The 22176-nt window shown below is 36.1% G+C and overlaps 1 protein-coding gene across 11 annotated transcripts in view; it reads right to left on the reverse strand.

Moving 5' to 3' along the window:
- RALGPS2 (Ral GEF with PH domain and SH3 binding motif 2) overlaps window positions 1-22176 on the reverse strand; it is a 197033-nt gene that overhangs the window by 144197 nt on the left and 30660 nt on the right. For 9 of the 11 annotated variants that reach the window (XM_053909228.1, XM_053909227.1, XM_019426220.2 and 6 more), the window contains exons 2-4: window positions 15807-15952; window positions 9857-9961; window positions 7502-7552 (exon numbers count right to left, since the gene is read on the reverse strand). In XM_053909228.1, the coding sequence (XP_053765203.1) occupies window positions 7502-7552; window positions 9857-9961; window positions 15807-15863 (213 nt within the window). In that variant the 5' untranslated portion in view covers window positions 15864-15952. Of the gene's footprint in view, window positions 1-7501; window positions 7553-9856; window positions 9962-15806; window positions 15953-16560; window positions 16792-22176 lie in introns of those variants that run through there. The other 2 variants (XM_019426200.2, XM_019426265.2) reach the window with 2 other exon arrangements.

The following is a 22176-nucleotide window of genomic DNA, read 5'->3' on the forward strand; positions in this document are numbered from 1 at the left end:
CATCATCCAATGTAATGACTACAGTACAGATTTCAAGCACAGTTCACCCTTTTAAGAGTTATTGAAAGTACCAGAGCATTGCAACTAGAAAGAAAATCTGACTGCAAACAAACTTTCTGTCCTAACTTATCCTGTGTTGAGTACAATACTCATTCTGAAGAGAAATCCCATTGATGTAATGAACATGGAAATGCCTTCAGAAAAAATATAAGCTTTATAGAACACGAGAGAATTCATATTAGACAAAAACCAAACCCCCATGAATGTAATAAACATGGGAATCCTTCAGAACAGTCATTGCTTCCTCAACATTAAAGAACTCACACCGGAGGGAAGTCCTATAAACGGTAAGAGGGTTCTAAAAGAAAACAAACCTTCAAGATCAAGAGAGGATCACACCAGGGAAATCTATATGTATAAGAAATGTAAACAAAACAAAAACAAAAACAAAACCTTAACAAGAGCAGAGCTTCAACTAAATACCAGAAAATTCATACTGGAAATTAATAAAGCCATAGAATCCTTAAACTGCCCTTACTAAGCATTAAATAATTCATACTAGGCAAAACACCTAAAAATGTTCCCAATTGGGGGTGGGGAAAAAAAAAACAACCCAAACTCCTTTTTCCATAAAGAAAACACGATTTTATAAAAGTCACTTTCTTGGACTAGTAACAGACTCTTGCAGAAATGATTCCAAACACGGTAAACACTAGGAGATGACATGCCTGGAGGCTATACAGTATAAAGCTTGGGAATGGTCACTTACCAAACTCAAATACAGAACAGGTAATATTCTACGCACTAGGGATGTATCAGTGAACAAAGCAGACAAAAGTTTTCTGCCCTTGTGGAATTTATGTTATAGTGAGGGTATAACAGACTCCCAACCTGTAAGAGTTTGACTCATGATCGCCACTCAACCTGTATCACGTCCTTAAGTTTCCTGAAGTTTTAATCAAAATTATATTTATTACTGAGTGAGAACTACACATAACTGCAGCCCTTACTCTGAAGTCACCAATAAAAATAATCCTACTTACGGGAATTTCTGGAAGACCTAGAAGGTATTATATAGATCCAATGGTCCAAAATCCTTTACTTCATAGATTCAGTAATTTTTTAAAAGGCCAAAGACATGAATTCGATTCTATTAATGGCACGATCTATAAATGGCAAAGCTGAAAAAAACTACAAGTCATCCGGCTCCCTTTTATGTTTTGCCATTGGAAATTATTTTTGGGGATCCAAAGGGCTTTGAAATAAATTTTAAAGTAAATGAAATTATGGAAGTAAAAATCTGTGAGCACCCATTCGGAGCTGTGAATGTTAGACACAGACCAAAAAAGAAAAAAGTAAGTGGCAAAATGCATGGCACTTTATGCCCCAAACTGGTTTTAACTAATGAAAAGAGAGAATGAGTAGCTCCATGTAAGTAAGAGTTGTAAGGACACATGAACAGTAGTTGAATATAAACAATAGAGCTACTAACATTTCTCCTTCTTTGTAATCACTATAATCACAGTTTCAGTAACCATATCATTGTGCGCCCTCCCCATCACTAAGAGATGGTTGCTTACTGAAAGGAGGAAAGTGTGAAAAGCCGGGTTTTGTGTGAGAGGAGGGATCACCATCCACAGACGCTTCCAAATTTGGCCACACTGCTTGGGCCAGTGGGCAAGTGAAGATTCTTAGCATTTCTGTAGCACCAGCTATCAGGGCAATGTGTTCAGATGGAGAGGGATCTGTCAGTATATAGATGACTGGCCGAGCTGAGACCGGTCGCAGGCCCAACAACTACGCACAGACACTAAGGAGTGCTCACGTTTCTAGAGTCGATGGGGTACAGCCCTATAAAAACACTGTACTCTTTTAATAAATAATCTTTCAAAGTTGACAGAGATGAGGAAGGAGAGATAAGTTATTTAGGGGGTAAAACCAATTGAAGAAGAAGGAAAACAGGATGGAGAGAAAAGGGAAAAGAAGGACTCCCAGGTTTCTGAATGGCATTAAAAATGGATAGACAGTGCACATCACGCAGACAAGGAACCGTTAAAAATAAAAGTGTAGCAAACATTTTTTCTATGTAGTTATGGTCTTACCATGAGTAGTTTTAAAATTACTGATGAACTTTCCTTTAACATTCTTTTCATTGGTAAGAATGTTTTCCATACTTCTGACCACAACACAAAAGAACTAAGAAACAAAGTACCAAAATCTATTCCTTTTCCTTCTTTCAATCTGAGGTACCTTTGAGTATGATACAGGGTTGGAGAAAAACCAGGCTGAGCATTTCGTTTGATTCAGACCTGCTCTTAAAGATGTGATTTTATTTAGCGAGTTTTCTACTGATGACTAAGAACAGTCCCTATATCATAACAATTTTTTCGACACCTCAAAGATAAGGTTCTACAGTGAAATAAAGGGCTTACAACTTTTCCTTTTTCCCCCCAAGCAGTTTTCAGGCATATACTGTATAACAGACATTGTAGATAAGCTACTTCATTCTGAGAAAACAGCTGCACTTTGTATAGTTGCCCCTTTCTTCCTACAAGTTAAGAACAAGTTTACGTAGAACAAGTCTGGCTAAATTCTACTTAACGCAGAAGACTTGGGAATACAGAATTCCCCAAACAGGTAGGAATTACAGGGTCCTACTCAGGGAACTGAATTAATGAGAGATATATATTGTAAAAAGTTCCAGGTAACTCAGCAATTGTCTCTAGTGTAGAAAACTGAGCGAGACTTGTGTGGTTTAATCACCGACCTGCAACTAAAATCACTAAACCGCACAGTTGGATTCAGAAGCTTTATTCTTCTAAGTTTACATTAGTACAGATTTCATTTTAGAAAACGTGAATAAATCATCACCTGAAATAGATATACACATGTAACAGTGAGTTTTGATTAGTAATTTTAGCGAACTAAAGATCTTTTAAAGCTTCATCAAGTACATATACAATTTTTAAAGTTTTACATAAAGTTATATAGAGACTTGAACACTGAAATAATGGACAGAAATATCAAGATAAATTTATTCGATTCAGTGATAACCACTATCTTTTCACAGTATGTGAAGTTTTATGCATTTTATGCTAATAAAAAGGCTAATGCATTAGACTGACTGACATCATGGCTTAATCTTTTGTTTATTTGTCGACAGCAAGAGTTTTGACATAATAAACATCTGAACAAACACTTCAGAAAACAACTGGGCAGTCTTTAATAAACTCAAAGACATTCATACTCTACAACTCAAGTCAGTACTTAATGCACTACAGTACATATATTAACATGGGTGCTAGTCAGCAATGTTGAACATAAAAAGTAAGCTAAAGACGACTAAAACAACAGGATGCCTTTCACATAAATCATTTTAAACGTGCAACAGCACATATTGCTAAGGGACATATATACTCATAGAGGAAATATAGCTCAATGCACAGGAATGATACAAATCAATACTGGATAGTGGCTAGCTGGATGGGAGGAGGGAAGAGAGACAACGGGGCAGAACGCAGAGCGGCTCAAAGCACTGCTGAGGTGGGTACAGAGAGGTTCATCTTATTAGTCTTTATGTCTTGTTGTAGGTCTTGAAAATTTCAAAATATAATAGAAAACATTTTTCTGTCAGATGACAAAAGTCCTGTTTATACTGCCAGATTTAATGTAATCTTGAGGATTATACGAGACTAATACATAACAAGAATATTTTTGTGCTACATCATTTCTTTCAACAGTTACTGCTTCAATTTTTAAAAACATTGTCTCACTGAACAAATATTTACTGAACACTGTATTCATTTTCTTATTCAAAATATTGAGCCCCACTACATGCCAGACAGATAAAACAGTGGAAGCAAAATTATCAGTCTCTGCCTTTATGTAGCTTAAAACCTAGTGGAAGCAGCAAGCAAGCAATTAACCAAATAAGCACACGATGAACCACACTTCACACCTCATCACTCCTTCCTTCTTAAAAATACTTCCTTCACTTGGCTCATCTAATTCCATACTAATAACCTGATTTTCCTCCTAAATCACTCACTGCTGCTTCTTCATCTTTTGCTAATTCCACTTAAGCACCAAGTAGGACGCTTCTCTCATCTATACTCACTTTCCTGGTAACCTCACCTTACACTTTAAGTATCTCTATGGGGACTTCTCTCAAACTACACTTGCAACCTGGACAAGTAATGTAATATATATCACCTAACTCAATGTTCTAACAGACTTGTAAACCCAAACATGTCCAAAGCCGAACTCCTGCTCTTTCCTCCAAATCTGCGGCTCTGGCCTTTCTCCACAAGGCAACATTGCACATAATATTCTTATATGAATGGCAGCTCCAGGAGTTGTGAACACAATAATTTTCCATCTCAGAGAATATCAAGTACATGCTTCTGGCATCAGGCCAAAAACCCTGGCATCACCCTCAACTACTCTTGCACGCAGAGTCTAACAACTCTTCTTTTCACCACCTCTTCTGATCCCATCCTGACCCAAGCCACCTTGCTCTCTCACCTGGTCTCCTCGATTCAGTCCTTGGTACCACGCCCTAACTCCCTACCTGAGTCAGCAGTCACAGCTAACCTAAAGTGCTACTGAAAATCTCAGTCAGAAACTGCCACTCCTCTACTCAAAAGCGTCCAAGAGTTTCCCATCTTTTTCAGAGTAATGATCTGCAAGGCCCTAGACCATCTAGCCCTCACTCCACCTCCCTCCTCTACTTCACTCCCTCCCTCCATCATGCAGCTCACTGGCCTTTGTCCTGGCTGTTCTCTGCCTGGAACACTCTCCCCCAAACACCCAGGATTCACTCTCTCGCTTCCTTCAGGTCTTTGCTCAGATGGCACCTTCACAGTGAAGGCTTCCTGAAACCATCCCATCTGCAATCAAAACCCCCACTGTCCTCACTTTCTATTCTCTTCTGGCTGCTTTATGTTTTTCATGACACACTATCTAGCTCACTTCATTCAAATATAAAATCCACCAGGGCAGGAATTGTAGTCTGTTTGCTGCTGTATCTCTCGCAACGAAACCAGCGCCTAGCATGTAACAGATGCTCAGCAAATACTTGTTGAATCACAAAACATCAATGGAAACTTGCAACTGACAAGTGTAGTGAAGAAGCAGAGAGCGCTAGGAGAACCGCCAGGAAGACAAAAAAAGCTTCCCTGAGAAAGTCAAACTTGACCTAAGAACTGAAGGATGAACAGGACTTAACTAGGATGTACACAGGCTCAGTGGTGACAGGGATGAAAAGGCCAGTGTGGCTAGACTAGGATGAGGCAGAAGATACATAAGGAGGCAAAACTATGAGGAGATTTGTGGACCATATTAGGGTAGTTTGTCTTTATCCTCAGAGCAATAGAAAGCCACTGAAGTGTTCTAAGCAGAGGGATCCTTATGAGCAGATTTACACATTCGAAAACATTCCTATGGGTGCTGGACAGAAAAGAGTTTAGAAGGGTCAATGGATGCAGGTAGATCAGGAAGAAGGTACTGCAGCTGAGATAAAATGGTATCTTGGATTGGGGTGTTGGGAGTAGAGAGAAAATGGATAGAGAAGATACTCAGGATGTTAAAAAAAAAATCAGTAAGACTGGTATTAAGTTAGATAAGGAAGTGGGACCAAGGGAATTTTAAGGCTCACTTCTGAATTTCACAAAGTAGTGTCCGATGTCTCAGGAAGATAAAAAATTCCCACAGTGACCTGAATTCCATGTCTTCAGTAATTATTATCTAGATCTTCAATGTCCAAAGCCCCTAGTCACTAATGGTTAGTGAGTACTTGAAATGTGGCTACTCCAAATAAAGATGTGCTGTAACTGTATGACACACATTGAATTTCGAGGTCTTAGTAGAGAAAAAATATAAAATGCTCAATAATTTTATACTGATTAAAAGTCAAACTGATAATATTTTGGATGTTGTAGGTTAAATAAAATTATTAAAATTAATTCCATCTGTTTAATTTTTTATTTAGAAAAAAATTTTAATGCTTATTTTTGAGAGACAGAGTATGAGTGGGAGAGGGGCAGAGAGAGAGGGAGTCATACAATCTGCAGCAGATTCCAGGCTCTGAGCTGTCAGCACACAGTGTTACACGGGGCTTGAACTCACGAGCCATGAGATATGACTTGAGCTGAAGTCGGATGCTCAACCGACTGAGCCACCCAGGTGCCCCTCATCTGTTTCATTTTTACTTCACAATGTGGCTACTAGAAAATGTAAAGTTATGTAAGTGGTTCACACTGTGTATCCAATGGATAGGACTACTCTCCTATGAAACAGTAATATGGTCACTGCAGTTTATTCAAAAGAAAAACCTGTCTATAGATAAGACGGCTGAATTTCTGGGCAAAAAAAGTGTAATTTTTGTAAAGAATTTAGTTTCTTTTGTTCAGGGATGTGAGGAAATGCAAGTTTTTGTCATTTAAATACAAAAGCCATTTTCTGTTTGCATGTTATGTGTCGAACAGATTGCTCCTCCTATTGCTAATCTAATGGTTCTACTGAGAGAATCCTCATGGTACAGGGCAAATGTTAGGAAAACACTGAATTGTGGAAATGACAGGGACTCAGAGATCATTCAGGCCCACTCCTTCCTTTTGTACATGACAAACTTGAGATACTAAGACATTAACTAACTTACTTTAAAATCACACTGTCTACACCACTTAAGATACAGATGTTTTCTCTAACTCCTTATAGTAATTACAGCGTTCAAGGCCACTGCACACTTTTATATACAACAAATACACTACATTTTGTTCCCAAAAGAATTTAAAAAATATGTATCTTATGGTACTGAATATTGGTATTATCACACTTCATTTGGGGGTGCAAAATCGTACTTGTATTATTACTTGGTAAGAGTAGAAATAGAAAAAGCACCAGTTTGAAACCCAATTCCTACACTTAGCTGTGCAGCAAGGACAACGGTCTTTCTGTCTTCTCATCAGTAATATACATTACCACACTCAAGTTCATACACACACACAGCATACTAAATGGCTTACAGTAGGTAGATGCATAATAAATGTCAGTCTCCTTTTTAATAAAAGTAAAAAATGCCTTCCTTGATCCTCCCTCTTCTCTCTAAAATGTCAACACAGAGTCATACTTTAAAGTCATAAATAAAGTAAGGGAAAAAACTGCTGTAGTGAGTTGTGAAGCCCAGTTTCTTATTTCCATTCTCCCACGAAAAAGTTTCAAAGCCTTGGGTGACCATTCACCCTAAGTCTAGTGCCCCTCTCAGAAGAGTGACAAAGCCTAATCATCCAAAATGATTCATCAGTCCTGCCTGTGACTCAGTGATTTGTGTTTATGACTGCCACGTGAGTTTCTGACGCCTGAATAGTATATGGACAGTCACATCAAAATCTTTAAACACTGAAACATTAATATGAATCTGACATTTCTAAAACTTCTTAATTTGGGATACTATTAATGACCATTCTGTATATTTAAAAGAAAAGTTCTTAAAACTACTCACATCTGGTTGAATGGCTTTAAATACTGGAACGTCCATTAGCGTTATCTGACCCTGAAATAGAAAGTAAAAAATGACAATTTCTTGGGAATTCTAGGACATGACATATATTCTAAATTAGAATTATATTCTATACTAAAATATATTGAATACTCAAATTTTTACTTCAGAAAAAGAGTCATTTTTATAAGGGATTACAGAAAATGAAAATTTAGCCCTTGTACCATTAAATATGATTACTTCAAATTATCTCATACCTATTCATATTTTCTTGTGACATAAATGAAGTAAAGTTAGAAAATAAAACAAAAAGGGGAGCCTGGGTGGCTAAGTCAGTTAAGTGTCCGACCTCATCTCAGGTCATGGTCTCGCAGTCCATGGGTTCTGTGCTGATCACAGAGCGTGGAGTCTGCTTTGAGGTCTGTGTTTCCCTTTCTCTCTGCTGTCTGTCTGTCTGTCTCTCTCTCTCTCAAAAATAAACAAATGTTTTTATTTATTTATTTAAATTTTATTTTTTAAAATTTACATACAAATTAGTTAGCATATAGTGAAACAATGATTTCAGGAGTAGATTCCTTTTTTTTTTTAATTAAATTTTGTGAAGTTTATTTTTTTATTTTTATTTTTTAACCATTTTCTCAGGTATTCCTTTATTTATTTTTTCAATACATGAAATTTATTGTCAAATTGGTTTCCATACAACACCCAGTGCTCATCCCAAAAGGTGCCCTCCTCAATACCCATCACCCACCCTCCCCTCCCTCCCACCCCCCATCAACCCTCAGTTTGTTCTCAGTTTTTAAGAGTCTCTTATGCTTTCGCTCTCTCCCACTCTAACCTCATTTTTTTTCCCTTCCCCTCCCCCATGGGTTTCTGTTAAGTTTCTCAGGATCCACATAAGAGTGAAAACATATGGTATCTGTCTTTCTCTGTATGGCTTATTTCACTTAGCATAACACTCTCCAGTTCCATCCACGTTGCTACAAAGGGCCATATTTCATTCTTTCTCATTGCCACATAGTACTCCATTGTGTATATAAACCACAATTTCTTTATCCACTCATCAGTTGATGGACATTAGGCTCTTTCCATAATTTGGCTATTGTTGAGAGTGCTGCTATAAACATTGGGGTACAAGTGCCCCTATGCATCAGTACTCCTGTATCCCTTGGGTAAATTCCTAGCAGTGTTATTGCTGGGTCATAGGGTAGGTCTATTTTTAATTTTTTGAGGAACCTCCACACTGTTTTCCAGAGTGGCTGCACCAGTTTGCATTCCCACCAACAGTGCAAGAGGGTTCCCGTTTCTTCACATCCTCTCCAGCATCTGTAGTCTCCTGATTTGTTCATTTTGGCCACTCTGACTGGTGTGAGGTAGTATCTGAGTGTGGTTTTGAAAAAATAAACAAATGTTTTAAAAAAAGAAAAGAAAAATAATTTAAAAATTTGGACAGTTATACATTAAATCAAAATCAAAACCAAAAATCAGATCTACTGGTTCATAGAGCAGTATTATTGTGACTATTAAATTGTATTCCCCCTAACAGTAATATAAAATCTGATATTAATAAAAAGGTTTTCTTCCCCATTTATAAAAATCAATGAAACTGTACTGGTAGTGGCAACTCACATCTAAGGGCTGCATATGGCTATGGCCCTATCTCTATCTCAATTAAGGCTACAGATAGAAGACAAAACCCAATAACGTATACCAAAGAATAACATGTTATGATTAAATAGTTTATTCCTGGAATGCAAGAGTGGTTCAACATCAGAAAATCAACAGATGCTGTTAACAAGTCAATGGAGAAACAGAAATTAAATAAATGAACATTTATGTCAGTTCAGAAATAGAAGTTTTTCTAGGTATCTTTCATGGTATCACAATAATGCCTTCAAATTTCATTTTTCAGTTTTTTAGTCTACAAAAAAGTCAAAATACTTCTTACATAGGTCAATAAAGCACAGTGGCTTGGGGAGGTGGTACAGGGAGGGACAAAAACAATCAGCTCAAAGGTAAGCCACTCACTTTTTTTTTTTCCTAATGTGTGTGTGTGTTGTTTTTTTGTTTTTGTTTTTGAGTAGCACGCAATGTTACATTAGTTTTAGGTGGGAAGTGTTATTATCTGCCAAGCTGAGAGTGTAACATAGGAAGCTGCTCTAAACCTCTCCCCAGCCCTTCTCCTTTCCCCATTTCATCATTCCTGTTTGCTCCACTGCTGTACTAGTCTCTCCATCAATGCCCCTAGCCAGTTTTCTTTAACCACCTCCTTCTGCTGTGCTGTACAAATTCTAGCTCAATAGCATCGATGTGTAAGTTATGTGCAAAAACTGGAGAAAGGGGAGGCAGGAGGCTTACCGCATATTCTTCTGGTGTAACCTTAAGAACATCAAATACCACAGCATCAAAGCTTTTCTTCAGTTCAGAACCTTTGTCACTTAATGATTCGGAACTGCTACTTTTCTGTTAAATTGAAAGAAAATGCAGCCATTTTAATACTGTCTCACAGTCAGTGCCACAGAAACTCCACTGGCATTAAACTGAAAACAGTGGGTCGACAAACACGGTAGAAAAACCGGGTACAACACGCTGCTTAGTTGGAAGAGCACCAGATAAAGGCTCAGACAACTGAAAAATCTAATCTCTTTAAATTTCTAGGTTCTTACATGAGTCATTTTCTTGTCTGTCAGTTTCCGCATCCTGACATCCTATCATTTCTTACAGAAATAAAAGATTTTAACAAGTTCTATGATTCTCAAATGGGGTAAAGGCAAGTTAGGGGAGAAGAATACCTCTGTTTATAATTTTTAAACTATAGTTTTAAAGAAAAATACAAATTATTTTCATAACCTAAATCATAAAACATTCAGAACTTCATTAACTAAGTAATCCGATCGTATTTGTTAAGTGATGTCTGTCTGCAATAGTACAATTGATACTATTCTTCCTATTATACTACAAAGTTAACAGTTTTCTGTTTTAAGGTTACTATTTTAAGTTTGAATTTGCTGTTATTACATATAAAACAATAGGTGGCTTTTGGCTCTGAAAAGTTTATTTCTGTTCAATTTCCACTTCATCTGTACCACGAGATAAAAATGTACTCTGCCTCAGTTGGCTGAAATCAGAGCATCATTGCTATAAGAACATATTAGATCATGCTCTATTAAATAGTGGCTACAGTTAACGGCACAAAAAAATTCACCAAATTTCAGTTGCCAATGTATAAATATGTATGTCAAACTACCAGCTGTTATCCATCAGTTTTGAACACTTGTCATTATGCCTCATTTTTATGTTTTCTCTCACTTTCATTAGCAGCTAAGTATCAAAATCATTTCAAAGGAAAGGATCTGTCATTAATTTGGGAAAATTCTCAACCATTACTACTTCAAATATTTCTTCTGCCCCTTTCTCTTCTCCTTCTGGTTTCCATTACGTGTATGTTACACCCTCTGTCATTGTCACAGTCCTTGGATATTCTACTCCATTTTTTTCATTCTATTTTCTCTCTGCATTTTAGTTTCGGATGTTTCTACTGACATATCTTCAAGATTACTAATTCTTTCGCTGACTGACTACTGGCCACCAGTCTACTGGTGAGCCAAAGTCATTCTCCATTTTGGTCACCAAGTTTTTGATTTCTAATAGTTTCTTTCAGTATTCCTGCTTACATTGTCCATCTGTTTTTACAAGTTGTCCATTTTTTTTCCATTAGAGCCCTTAGCATTATTAATCATGGTTATTTTAATTATCCAGAGAGAATTCCAAAACTCTGCCATATCTGACCTGAGTCTGGCTCTTGTACCTGCTTTGTCTGTCCGGACTACGTCTTTTTCTTACCTTTTAGCATTCCTTGTAATTTTATGAAAACCAGACATGATGTACTGGGTAATAGGAACTGAGAGGTAAACAGGTCTTCAGTACAAGGATTTATGTTTCTATAGGTAGGAGTTATGCTGTGTTTACTGTTTATTGTACTTGATGTGTCTACTCTTCAATTCTTCTAGTGTCCTTCTTTTTGTCTTTGGGTTTCCCTAGAAACTCCTTCTTAGATAGAATCTGTGTCTTGCAGTTCCTTCTGCTATAATCCTTCACTATTATACAGGAGCCCTGTTGATGTGGTGGTGAAGTACGGGGGGGGGGGGGGGGGAGTATTCTATAAGGTCTTTTTGTGAGCCTATGCCCTTGGGCTGTGACCTCAAGTACTTCTCAGTACCCCACCACCACTGCTGATCCCTGAGAAAATGAGAGAGAAAGGCGGGAGGGGGCTAGTGTTGGGTATTTCTCTTGCCCCAAGTAGGTCTCTGGCAAAGGAGTTTCCCTTGAGGTCGGGGGAGAAGAGAATGCACTGGGTATAATTCAGAATGGTTATTTTCCCCTCCCCCTGCTAGAAGCAGGAGGGTATTTTTCTCTGATCTTCACTGTGAGAACCTGGTAGAGCTTCTGGAGGTAAAACACTAAAGTGGGGGTTGGGAGAACCCAAGACTGGGCCTTCAGGAGTTTCTAACTTCAAGCTAGTTGCTAGTCTACACAATGCCTCCAGCAATTTGTCAACTACAGCTTAAGTTTTTCTACCCGTTTCTGGCTAGAGTGATTTATACTCTTGGTAAATTAATTTCCTATTTGCCTCTCTCCAGTTTTTGGGTCATCAATGTCAGTTTGCTCTGTGACATCAATTTTCTGAGAGAGCTAAGAAGAGTTCCTGATTTTCAGTTTGTTTGTTTTTTTTTCATGTTGTGAGGACAGGAGTGATGAATTCCAACCTCTACATATCTAGCAGAAACCCAACGTCCCATAATCATTTTTCCTAACAGCATTTTATTTCGTGTGTTTATTCTCTGTAATTCTGATTATAGTATGTCAACATCATTATTTTATATCCCAAGACTAATTTAGAAATTTACTTATAATGTCAAACATTCAAACAGACATCAGTTACTGCCCCAATAACCAAATACATTCTGTCAAGTAGAGACATTAATTTTAAACATAACTTGGCAATTTTCTCCAAGTTTTTAACTCACTCAAGACAAGTTAGCAAATCATAAAGGCAATTTTATTGCTTATCAAAACAAGTAATCACTTTCCTTTTTTCCTCCTTACAAGCCATTAGAGAAGCTTAAGAAATTAAGAGGGATATCTATCTGCTTCCCCAATACCAATAAAGAAGTTGGTACTGATAAGCTACACAGTATTTAAGTATAACGTCCACTAAGGGAAGAGTAGTAATTCTATATTCAAGACAAGATTAAAACCACTGACACCTTTCAATATCTGGAAAAGAAAAATTTCACTGCAACTCTTCTGATCTCAGAAGCTTTGGTACAGGTTAACTATAAAGGTACTAAGACAGGGAAGTCAATCACCCAGATCAAGTATTTTATCCATTTAATAAGCTTCTCAGATTTATGGGATCTTTGCATTTTGTTATATTAATAGATCTCTATTTTAAGAAAAGGCAAAAAATATGTATTTTTAAATTTTACTTTCTTACCACAGTGTAGAACAATTTAAAAGACAGCCTTTTCCACTTACCATATGCTAAACTGTATTACTCCGAGGCCTGATGTAATTCATTCACTTTTAGGGCAGATTTTTTTTTTTTTTTTTTTTTTACAGTAAAATGATCTATTTTATATAACAAATAATTGTGTACTGTTTCCTGCAATATTAGACCAAATGTTTCAGGGTATATAGTTATAAATATCATATATATATATATATATATATATACACACACACACACACACACACACATATATATATATACACTTAACATATTCAAAAATATGGTTATAAAAACACCCATATATATTATATGTATGTAATATAAACATATATACAAACATATAATAATATAATCCCTGTCTCAAGGAGGAATTAAAGTGATATACACTTATTGAAAAAAATTATTTTAAAAGTGGGATTTTTTTAAGTGATAGTTTCAAAATAGGAAACCTCTTATCTTTTGAGGGGATCAGGAAGAGACTTTACTGAAAGTATAACACTTGAAATAGGTTTTGAAAGACAGATAAAATGTATTTTTTTTGGTGCAGTGAGAGGGAGAGGCACACTGGACTGAGAAGAGAAATTCCATGTAGAAAAACTAATACAGACAAGGCTGTAACCAAAGTAGGAAAAGAATGGTTTATACAAACATCAGCAAGATGTAGTATTCTTTCATTAGAATGAGATTTCAAGTTGATAATTATCAGGAGTTAAGTCTATTAAAAAGAAAATTTAGAGCCATTATGAGGAAAGTCTTAAATAAAAGGTTTAGGGTCATTTGCATTTAATTAACAGGCAATGGGGAACCATGGACAATCTGGGGATACAAAAAAGCTTAAGAGCTGTATTTTAAGAACATTAAGGTTGAATTATAGTCAAACGGACCCAAAATAGCAGAGAATGGAAGTGCAAGACCGAGCTAAAAGCCTGCTGCAATAATCTAGACAAGAAATAATGACCAAACTCAGATGGTGCTGGTCGAAATAAGGAGAAAAGGGCCGGATCCTAGAGAGGAGGAGTGCGGGACAGGCTCTACAACAGCTGCCAAGTGTCTGCATCTCCTGGCGCTCACATCCTGTGGAGCTCCCTCCACCTGAGTGTGGGCAGCACTGTGACCTGTTTCTAACCAACAGAATGTGGCAGAGAGAATGGGGTATCACTTGCATGGTTACATTACAGAACTGGAACTTCTGTTCTGCTCGCATATTCTCCCTGCTGTGATGAGAAAATGGGTTGTGATACACAAAGGAGAAGTGAGTTAATGACAAATCTAAACATCAAACTTAGATGGCTAGGGAAATAGTGTTGATATAGATAGTGACGGGAAATTGGTAATGCTATTAACAAAAGTCAGAGAAAGGGGTTGGACTATTTTCTTTACAGGTTGTAGAGCAGAATAGTAACAAGTAACTTGGATTTTGTTCATATTATACATAAAATGTCTGGTTCATCAGAAATGCTTAATGAAAATGCATATGAGGGAAGCAAGAGCTAGAGATAGAAATACAGAAATCATCAGCATAAGAAAAATAATCGAAACCACAGACTTAGAATATTTTCACTGACAGCAAGGCCTAAGTAACTGGCTGGGGCAAAATGGAGTTGAAGTTATTAAGCAACTTTGAGGCCAACGTGTTAAAAGGTCATAAACATTATTCTCATCCTCTGTAACAAGAGAAAAATAAAGGAGAAATAGAGGAGCTGGTTGCTAAGCTATTAAGGAAAGAAGGCAAGTACTCTAGATTTAAAGGTAAAGCAAAAAAGAAAAACTGTGAGGCACAAATAAAATCCCAACACATTAACTAGAGAGATGGGCACCGAGTTCAGTCTTCACTTCCGTCTTTACACTCTAAGCTACACCCCTTCCAACATTTCAGCCTAATGGTTTTTGATCTCCTTTAAGAGACTGGGAATCAAGGGATCTGGACAGTGTCAAAATTATGTGATTCTAAAAAAAAGAATCTTGTATTCTCACTTGTATTATTGTCCTCAAGGTTCATGCAATGTAAAAATACCCTAAAAAGACAGTCTACGTATGTATATATACATTCTATGTATCCTTTAAAACTAAACTCAAGGGGCGCCTTGGTGGCTCAGTGGATTAAGTGTCTGACTTCAGCTCAGGTCATGATCTCGCAGTCTGTGGGTTCAAGCCCTATGTCGGGCTCTGTGCTGACAATTCAGAATCTGGAGCCTGCTTCGGATTCTATGTCTTCCTCTCTCTCTATGTCCTTCCCCTCTCTCTCTGCCCTTCCCCTGCTCATGCGTGGTCTCTCTCTCTCTCTCTCAAAAATAAACATCAAAAAAAATTTTTTTAACTAAACCCAAGAAAAAGTTTTAAGTAATCATTTGTCACATACCTTAAGTGAATAAGGATTAACTGTTTCTAAGATGTATAGAACATATGAATGGAACAATTAAAACAGTTTTGGGGGGGGGGTGCCTCGGTGGTTCAGTTGGTTAAGCGTCTGACACTCGATCTCGGCTCAGGCCATGATCTCAAGGTTTGTAAGTTCAAGCCCACATCAGGCTCTAGGCTATCAGCACAGAGCCTGCTTGAATCCTGTGTCTCCTTCTCCCTCTGCCCCTCCCCCACTTGTGTGCGCCCTCCCTCTCCCTCCCCCTCTCTCTCTCTCTCAAATAAACATTTAAAAATAAAAAATAAAAGCTTTTTAAAAATTAAAAAATTTGTAGTCCTTTTCTCAAATTCTGAGTTAAATCTGTGACCAACCATAATGCTTGAAAAATCAGAATGCCAGGTAAGAAACTCTACAGCTAAACTTCTAAAAATTCTTACCTCAGAAGCAGTAGCAGCAATATTAACATTGCTTGCCTGCCCGTTCATTAGGTCCATGCTTCCCACAACATCAGTCCTTGACACTACGTTAACAGTAACAGAAGACTGATTGCTTCATGTCCAAGGCCACAAATACATTATTATTCCTGTAAAAAATAAACAGAAAATGTTTATTCTATGTCTTACTGGACGTTTAAGAGAGCAAATCCATGCCTATCACCATGCCAAGAAATAAAACACTTCAACTTCAATGAAGTAAAGTTTTTTATTTTTATTTCAGTTAAGTCACTATATCCAGCTTGAGGACGATCCTGGATGCTATTTCCAAATGGTCAGAAACACCACATGGGCAATATTCGATACACGTTACTGTTACGTTCATCCATAAAGCGGAAGTATAATTTTTCACTTAGTGTGAGAAAAATTCAAAAACCTTTTTTAGCTTTAAGTAAATAAAAAGTGTAAAACACCATGTGGCAAAGTAACACATGGCATAACTCAATACATTTTTTAGAGATCTGAAAGACATCTATAAATCAGCAATACTAAGTAAGTTTGTCATTGCCGATAAACTGGTTTACAAAGATGCAAGTAATTAAAAATAAAAGATTACAGAACGTGTCATAAAAATACCACAATATACGCTTGTTTATTTGTATAGGGTTTTAAAGTTTACTGAATATCTTCAATCATTATCACTCTGACCTTCACAACTACCAATAGACTAAATTAAGGATGACATTATTATACTCACACAGCACAAAGAAACAGAGCTTCTGATGATGCAGGCTGGTAAATGAGGAGAGGCAAGAATAAAATTCGAGCCATCTAAAGTTCTAGTCAAATATTATTTCCACAACATCACACTTCTTTCCACTTCACTGTAAGCCAGGATATTCACTTGAGCTTCGCATCCCTTTCCACAAGTAACTTGCTGTACAACACTGTGTCGGTAACTTCTGTCTAGGATGGAATTTCTTCCTCTCTATAAAATGACAGAGGCAAATGGACTCTAAGGCCCCTTTCTAACTTTGAATTTCAATGATCCTTTCTCATAAGAGAAATGATAAGTGTCTATAAATTAGGTGTTTTAAATTACACTGGCTTTAAAAACTGAGTCTAAAATAACAATAATAATTCTCTTGATGCTAAGTTTCCTCTCTCCGGATAAGCAATAGAGGACAGTGATTTAGAAGCAGACTCTAGAACAAGACTGCCTAAGTATGAACCCAGAAAACTGTTAACTTTTCTGGGCTCAGTTTCCTTATCTATTAAACAAAGGTAACAGTAAGTGCCTATCTCACAGAGTTGTGATGAGGAGAAATGAATATATACAAAGCCCACACAACAGTGCTGACACGTGATAAGTGTGCAATTATGATGATGCAGACTTTGTCTACTTAATCCACACAAAGCTTAAGTTCCACAGTCTTTGAATTAAGACAAAAGCCTTAGAAATACACCTCTGGCAAAATACATGTTGGTGGGCATCTCCAAAATCCCAACTGAAAACACAGTGAATGAAAACACGCCTAAAATAGGTCTCCTGAATGTAGCAAAACATTTTGGTTTTCAAATGCTTAAAATGTACTGCTAGTTTGCATCCTTCAGTCATATCTTAAGACTATCTTCATTTCTTCAGATATATACTAAATACCTGCTAAGAGCAAAACGTGGTGCTAGACTTTTTTTTAAATGAGAAAGATATTAGAAATAATGGGTTTTTAAAACCATTTAGAACCCACTTAGAAAAGTCAACGTGAAAGTGAACAGAGCACTGAAATACTTTCATTTCCTCCAATCTACAGCATTTCATTTTATAAGGTTCATTATTCTTATGCCACTATTAAGGATCAACTTTTATTTACACTGCCATATAAAATGAGCTTGATAATGCAAATTCTCTCTGAAGTAACATTCAGTTTGCAATAACATGTTTTCAGATAATTTCATTTCATTCCACAGTCTATGCATGAAGATTAATTTAGATATGAATCCGTAAGTCAAGAGTGCCCCCTAGTGTTACAGAAAAAGATTTTAATTAAATTGTTACAGGAAATGTATTCAATCTACTCTTCAAATAGGTAATTTTTTTTACTATTATTTACTGAAAATGAAGTAATATAGACCAGAAATAAACATTACACATTTTTAAACTCTAACAGTAAAGAATCAAGTTTTCTCTGCCTGGTTTTAACTTTAAAAAAAGTACAGTAAAGCATACCTTAAAGAAACTATTTGTAAATGTACTACATATCAGTGTTATTTAATGCTGAAGTGAAGTTTAAGATCTCATATGATATCATACAAACATTAAATCCTTAGATACAAACTAAGTTTATGTTCTTAGTATGTACCTCAAAACCTTTCTGTGTTTTGCACACAGGAAAATTTCAAATTAAACAAGACAAATACATACTTTACTATTTAATTTTCCTAGAGCTACAAATGACACAATCATTCATAATTATTACCAACATCACAACAGCTCTCTTCTTAATTAAATTCATTCTGAAACTTCTAAAGACAGTTAATCTTTAAATTTAAATCTTTGGGTTTAATTCCCAAAACAGGTATATTGCTTCTTTCTAAGCAATTAAAATCCAAAAAGAAGGATATTGCTCTTTCCAAGCAATATAATACCCAAACAGGAAATCTGAAATGTGTAGATTTAGTTCCTTGCTTGAGGTCATGGAACTAAATTATTAAATTGCAGGCATGTTAGATGTGCAGGCACATCTCCTAAACACCCCACCTTCTCAATGGTATTCACACCAAGAAACCAGTACTTTTTAACTAAACGAACAAAGGATTAAAATCAAAGTGTCAACTTCTCACTAATGAATCTCATTTCACAAAGCAGATACATATTCTTTTCTAAAGTAAGTTATGCTATCATCATTAGGAATATTATGCGAAAGACATTTAATACTTCTATAAAACATATCCTCAAAGAGTTAAGCAACTATAAGAGAAATGGTAGTGAAACACAATTAATTAGAGCATTTTCTTTGGGAACATTTAGACAATACAGAATTGATATGCTCATATACTCTGGCTTAAAATCTCAGTCCTAGAAATTCATCTCATAGAGAAAAAACTATACAGGTAAAGCTATTCAATAAAGCACAATTTACAATAGTGAGAACCATTTTAATACCTTTGTATAAAACCACATTAAGAAATTCCAATGGATAATTATAAGAAAGATGAAAACAGAAATGAAGGGCTCAACAAGAGAAACTAAACTTTCCTCAGGTGCCTAGATGGCTCAGTCAGGTAAGCGTCCGACTTCAGATCAGGTCATGATCTCACAGTTAGTAGGTTCAAGACCCACACCAGGCTCTGCTCTGACAACATGGAGCCTGCTTGGGATTCTCTCTCTGCCCATTCCCCACCCCCCACTCCTGACTCTCTCTCTCTCAAAATAAACTTAAAAAAAAAAAAGAAAAGAAACTAAACCTTCCTAGTATAATATTCTTAAAACTTTCATGAGGAAAAAAAATGGGGTAAAATTAAAACACTGTAACTGCAGTTCAATATTTAACACTTGTTACAGCTTGCTTTCCTTTAACATTTATTTTAAAATGAATATTAAAGACATGCTTTATATGACACTCATAGAAGGCCTGAAGATTTAAGTAGCCTGTATATCATGGCATGCAGGCAAGCTCACTTTCAGCATTTGTGATAGCTAAACTCCCACTGCCTTCTTTAATTTTTGATCTAAGAAAATGAGAGAGGAGTCTCAATTCCCCAGTACTTTGTTTCAACAATAAAGCCATTATTCTAGCAGAAGTTTACTAAAAACATGGTTGCCTCTTAAAACCATTTCCAGTGTAACACCAAGCAAGCTTATCTTCGCTATTTGCCACCCTTGAAAAGTTCAAGCTTTTACAAAAGAAATTAAAAAGAAAAAAGTTCTCGTGTACATCCAGGGCTACAGGAGTCCCCAGTGCCTCCTGGAGAGAGATTTTCCTGTAAATCTGTGTTTCCACTGCTCTTTTGTCAAAATTCTAATGCCATCTTTTCACACTGGTTTATTTATGTATCTCTCCCTAATGAACTTTGAGTTCCTTGATATTAAAGACTCATATTTAAAACAAAACATGACAGAAAAATCATTATTTTCCATCTTTTCATTCAGGCACATGAACACAATACTTGACCCTCAACTACTTACTTTTAGTAAGTATCTGTTAAAAGACTGAATCACTGAATAAAGCATTACTCACAGGATAATGTTATATCAATGTCCAATTACAGTATAGGGCGAATGGCAATCAGATAATACATACAATACTACACACATTTAAAAGAATATGATGAGGATTTCAATTTCCAGCAATACATCTGATAAACAATATAAAAATCTTTGTATGAATGAAATTTAGGAATTATAAGTTGAGTTTTGATTATCAGTTGGATAGAAAAGGCAACCAAGAGATGAGAACTGAGACACACACACTGTTCCCCACCCCACCCAACCACACCTTTACCTAGAATAAAGCCAGCCAGCCAGAATAGTCTACTCCTTCAATGATAAAGTGTCTATTTAAAAAAAAAAAAAAAAAAAAAGGAAGAAAGAAAGAAAGTATACGGGTATAAGAAGATACAGAAACTTGTCTGTCTTGGCCTGAACTTAACACTGAAGCTAGAGAAGAGTGTCCACAAACTTGTCTACAAAATAAAAACCTGTAATCCTAGGCATACTCCAGCAGGTACAGAATTTGAATTTATATACTACCAGCACAGTTCAAGGCCCTCAAGATGAGAAATCCACAAAAGTAGGTTCACAAGCCAGTGAGACTCCTAGAACCCCAGGCAAATGGAGGGAACAAAAAGACAATGAATGTGGGATTCCCACAAATAAAACCCCACTGGCAAGCTCAAGATAAAAATTTACCAACTGTATAAGCAAGCAACATGCTACAAGTAAAAGCAAGAAACACAACAGTTATTAGGATTACCTTCTGAGAACTTTAGATGAACGCTTATCTGATAAAGGCTATAAAACAGGAAAGATTAAAATCAGCAGCCTTAAAAGAAGAAACTGAAAATGTTATGCAAAAAGCAACACAAACATTTGTTGGAAAACCAAATAAAAATGTTTCTTAAAAAAAGAAAAATATAGTAGCTAGAGAATTAAGCATCAGATTAAACAAAACTGAAGAGAATTTGTGAAGCAGCGGAGAGAAAGGAAATTATACAAAAATTCTGTACAAAAAGAATTATATGCAAAATGCATAGAGATCAAGAGAAATGAAAAATAGAATAATAAGATCTAGCACAGTCTATGAGAAGTTCCAGAGGAAGAGAAATAATAAAAGGCAATATTTAAAGAGATAAAGGCTGGGAAGTTCCCAGAATATGGGCAAGATACAAATTTCATGTTCAGGAATCACAAACCTTGAGCAAAGAAAGTAAAGAGTCATATTCTATATACATCATTCTAAACTGGAGAATATTTGTTTTAAAAGCAAGTGGAATAAGTCACTTTACTTACATATGAATAAAATTAAATGGAAAGCTTCTCAACAAAAACAATGCACACAGAAGAAAATAAAATATCTTCCAAGTGCTGAGAGAAAATAACTGTCAACCTAGAATTCCATACCCAGCTAAATTCTTATTCAAGAGAAGGCAAAATATACTTTTATACAAAGAACTTAGCACAAAATTAGTCCATATGGCAAGCAATTAAGGATGTAATACATGAAAAACTAATTTATTTCAAAGCAGAAATAATTATCTTAGTCATGACTGCTAATATGATTAATATTTTTAGATTACTGTCAAAACATTTAAGAGTTCAAAACTAACTTATTTAACTACTTTTAAAAACAATCATCCACTTTTATTTGCAAAAAAAAAGGAAAACTACTTCTCCTTTTATAGAAAATCCTATCGTTTGTTTTATATATTGGAATATACAAAACAGTACAACAATCACAATAAAACCTAATATCCAGGAGTGCTTATTACCTGGAAGGCTTGCTGAGAACTTTTTCATTACAAATTCACTGGATCATCAAAACAATTCTATGAAGTAATAACATTATACCCTATTTTTAGAGGGGAGGGGAGAGGAGAGGAGAGGTAACTTGCCCAAGCTTGTACAGTAGGGGCAGACAGCTGGATGGGAATTAAAAAGGGAGGACAGATGGGAAGGAAAAATCAAAAGACAAAAAAGACAGATGAGTTGATAAATGGATAGATAAAAAACAAACAAACAAACAAACAAACCCAGGACAGAGGCGGAGGGTGCGGAAGAGAGAAAGGAAGGGTCAAGGGGAGAAGGAATTGTAGGGAAACAAAATGAGGGAAGGAAGGAAACAGAAAAGAGAACCTAAAACGTTGTTCCTACTCT

This window comes from Panthera pardus, unplaced genomic scaffold, assembly GCF_024362965.1.
Source record: "Panthera pardus isolate Hobbes unplaced genomic scaffold, ASM2436296v1 HiC_scaffold_21, whole genome shotgun sequence".
Lineage (NCBI taxonomy): Eukaryota > Metazoa > Chordata > Mammalia > Carnivora > Felidae > Panthera > Panthera pardus.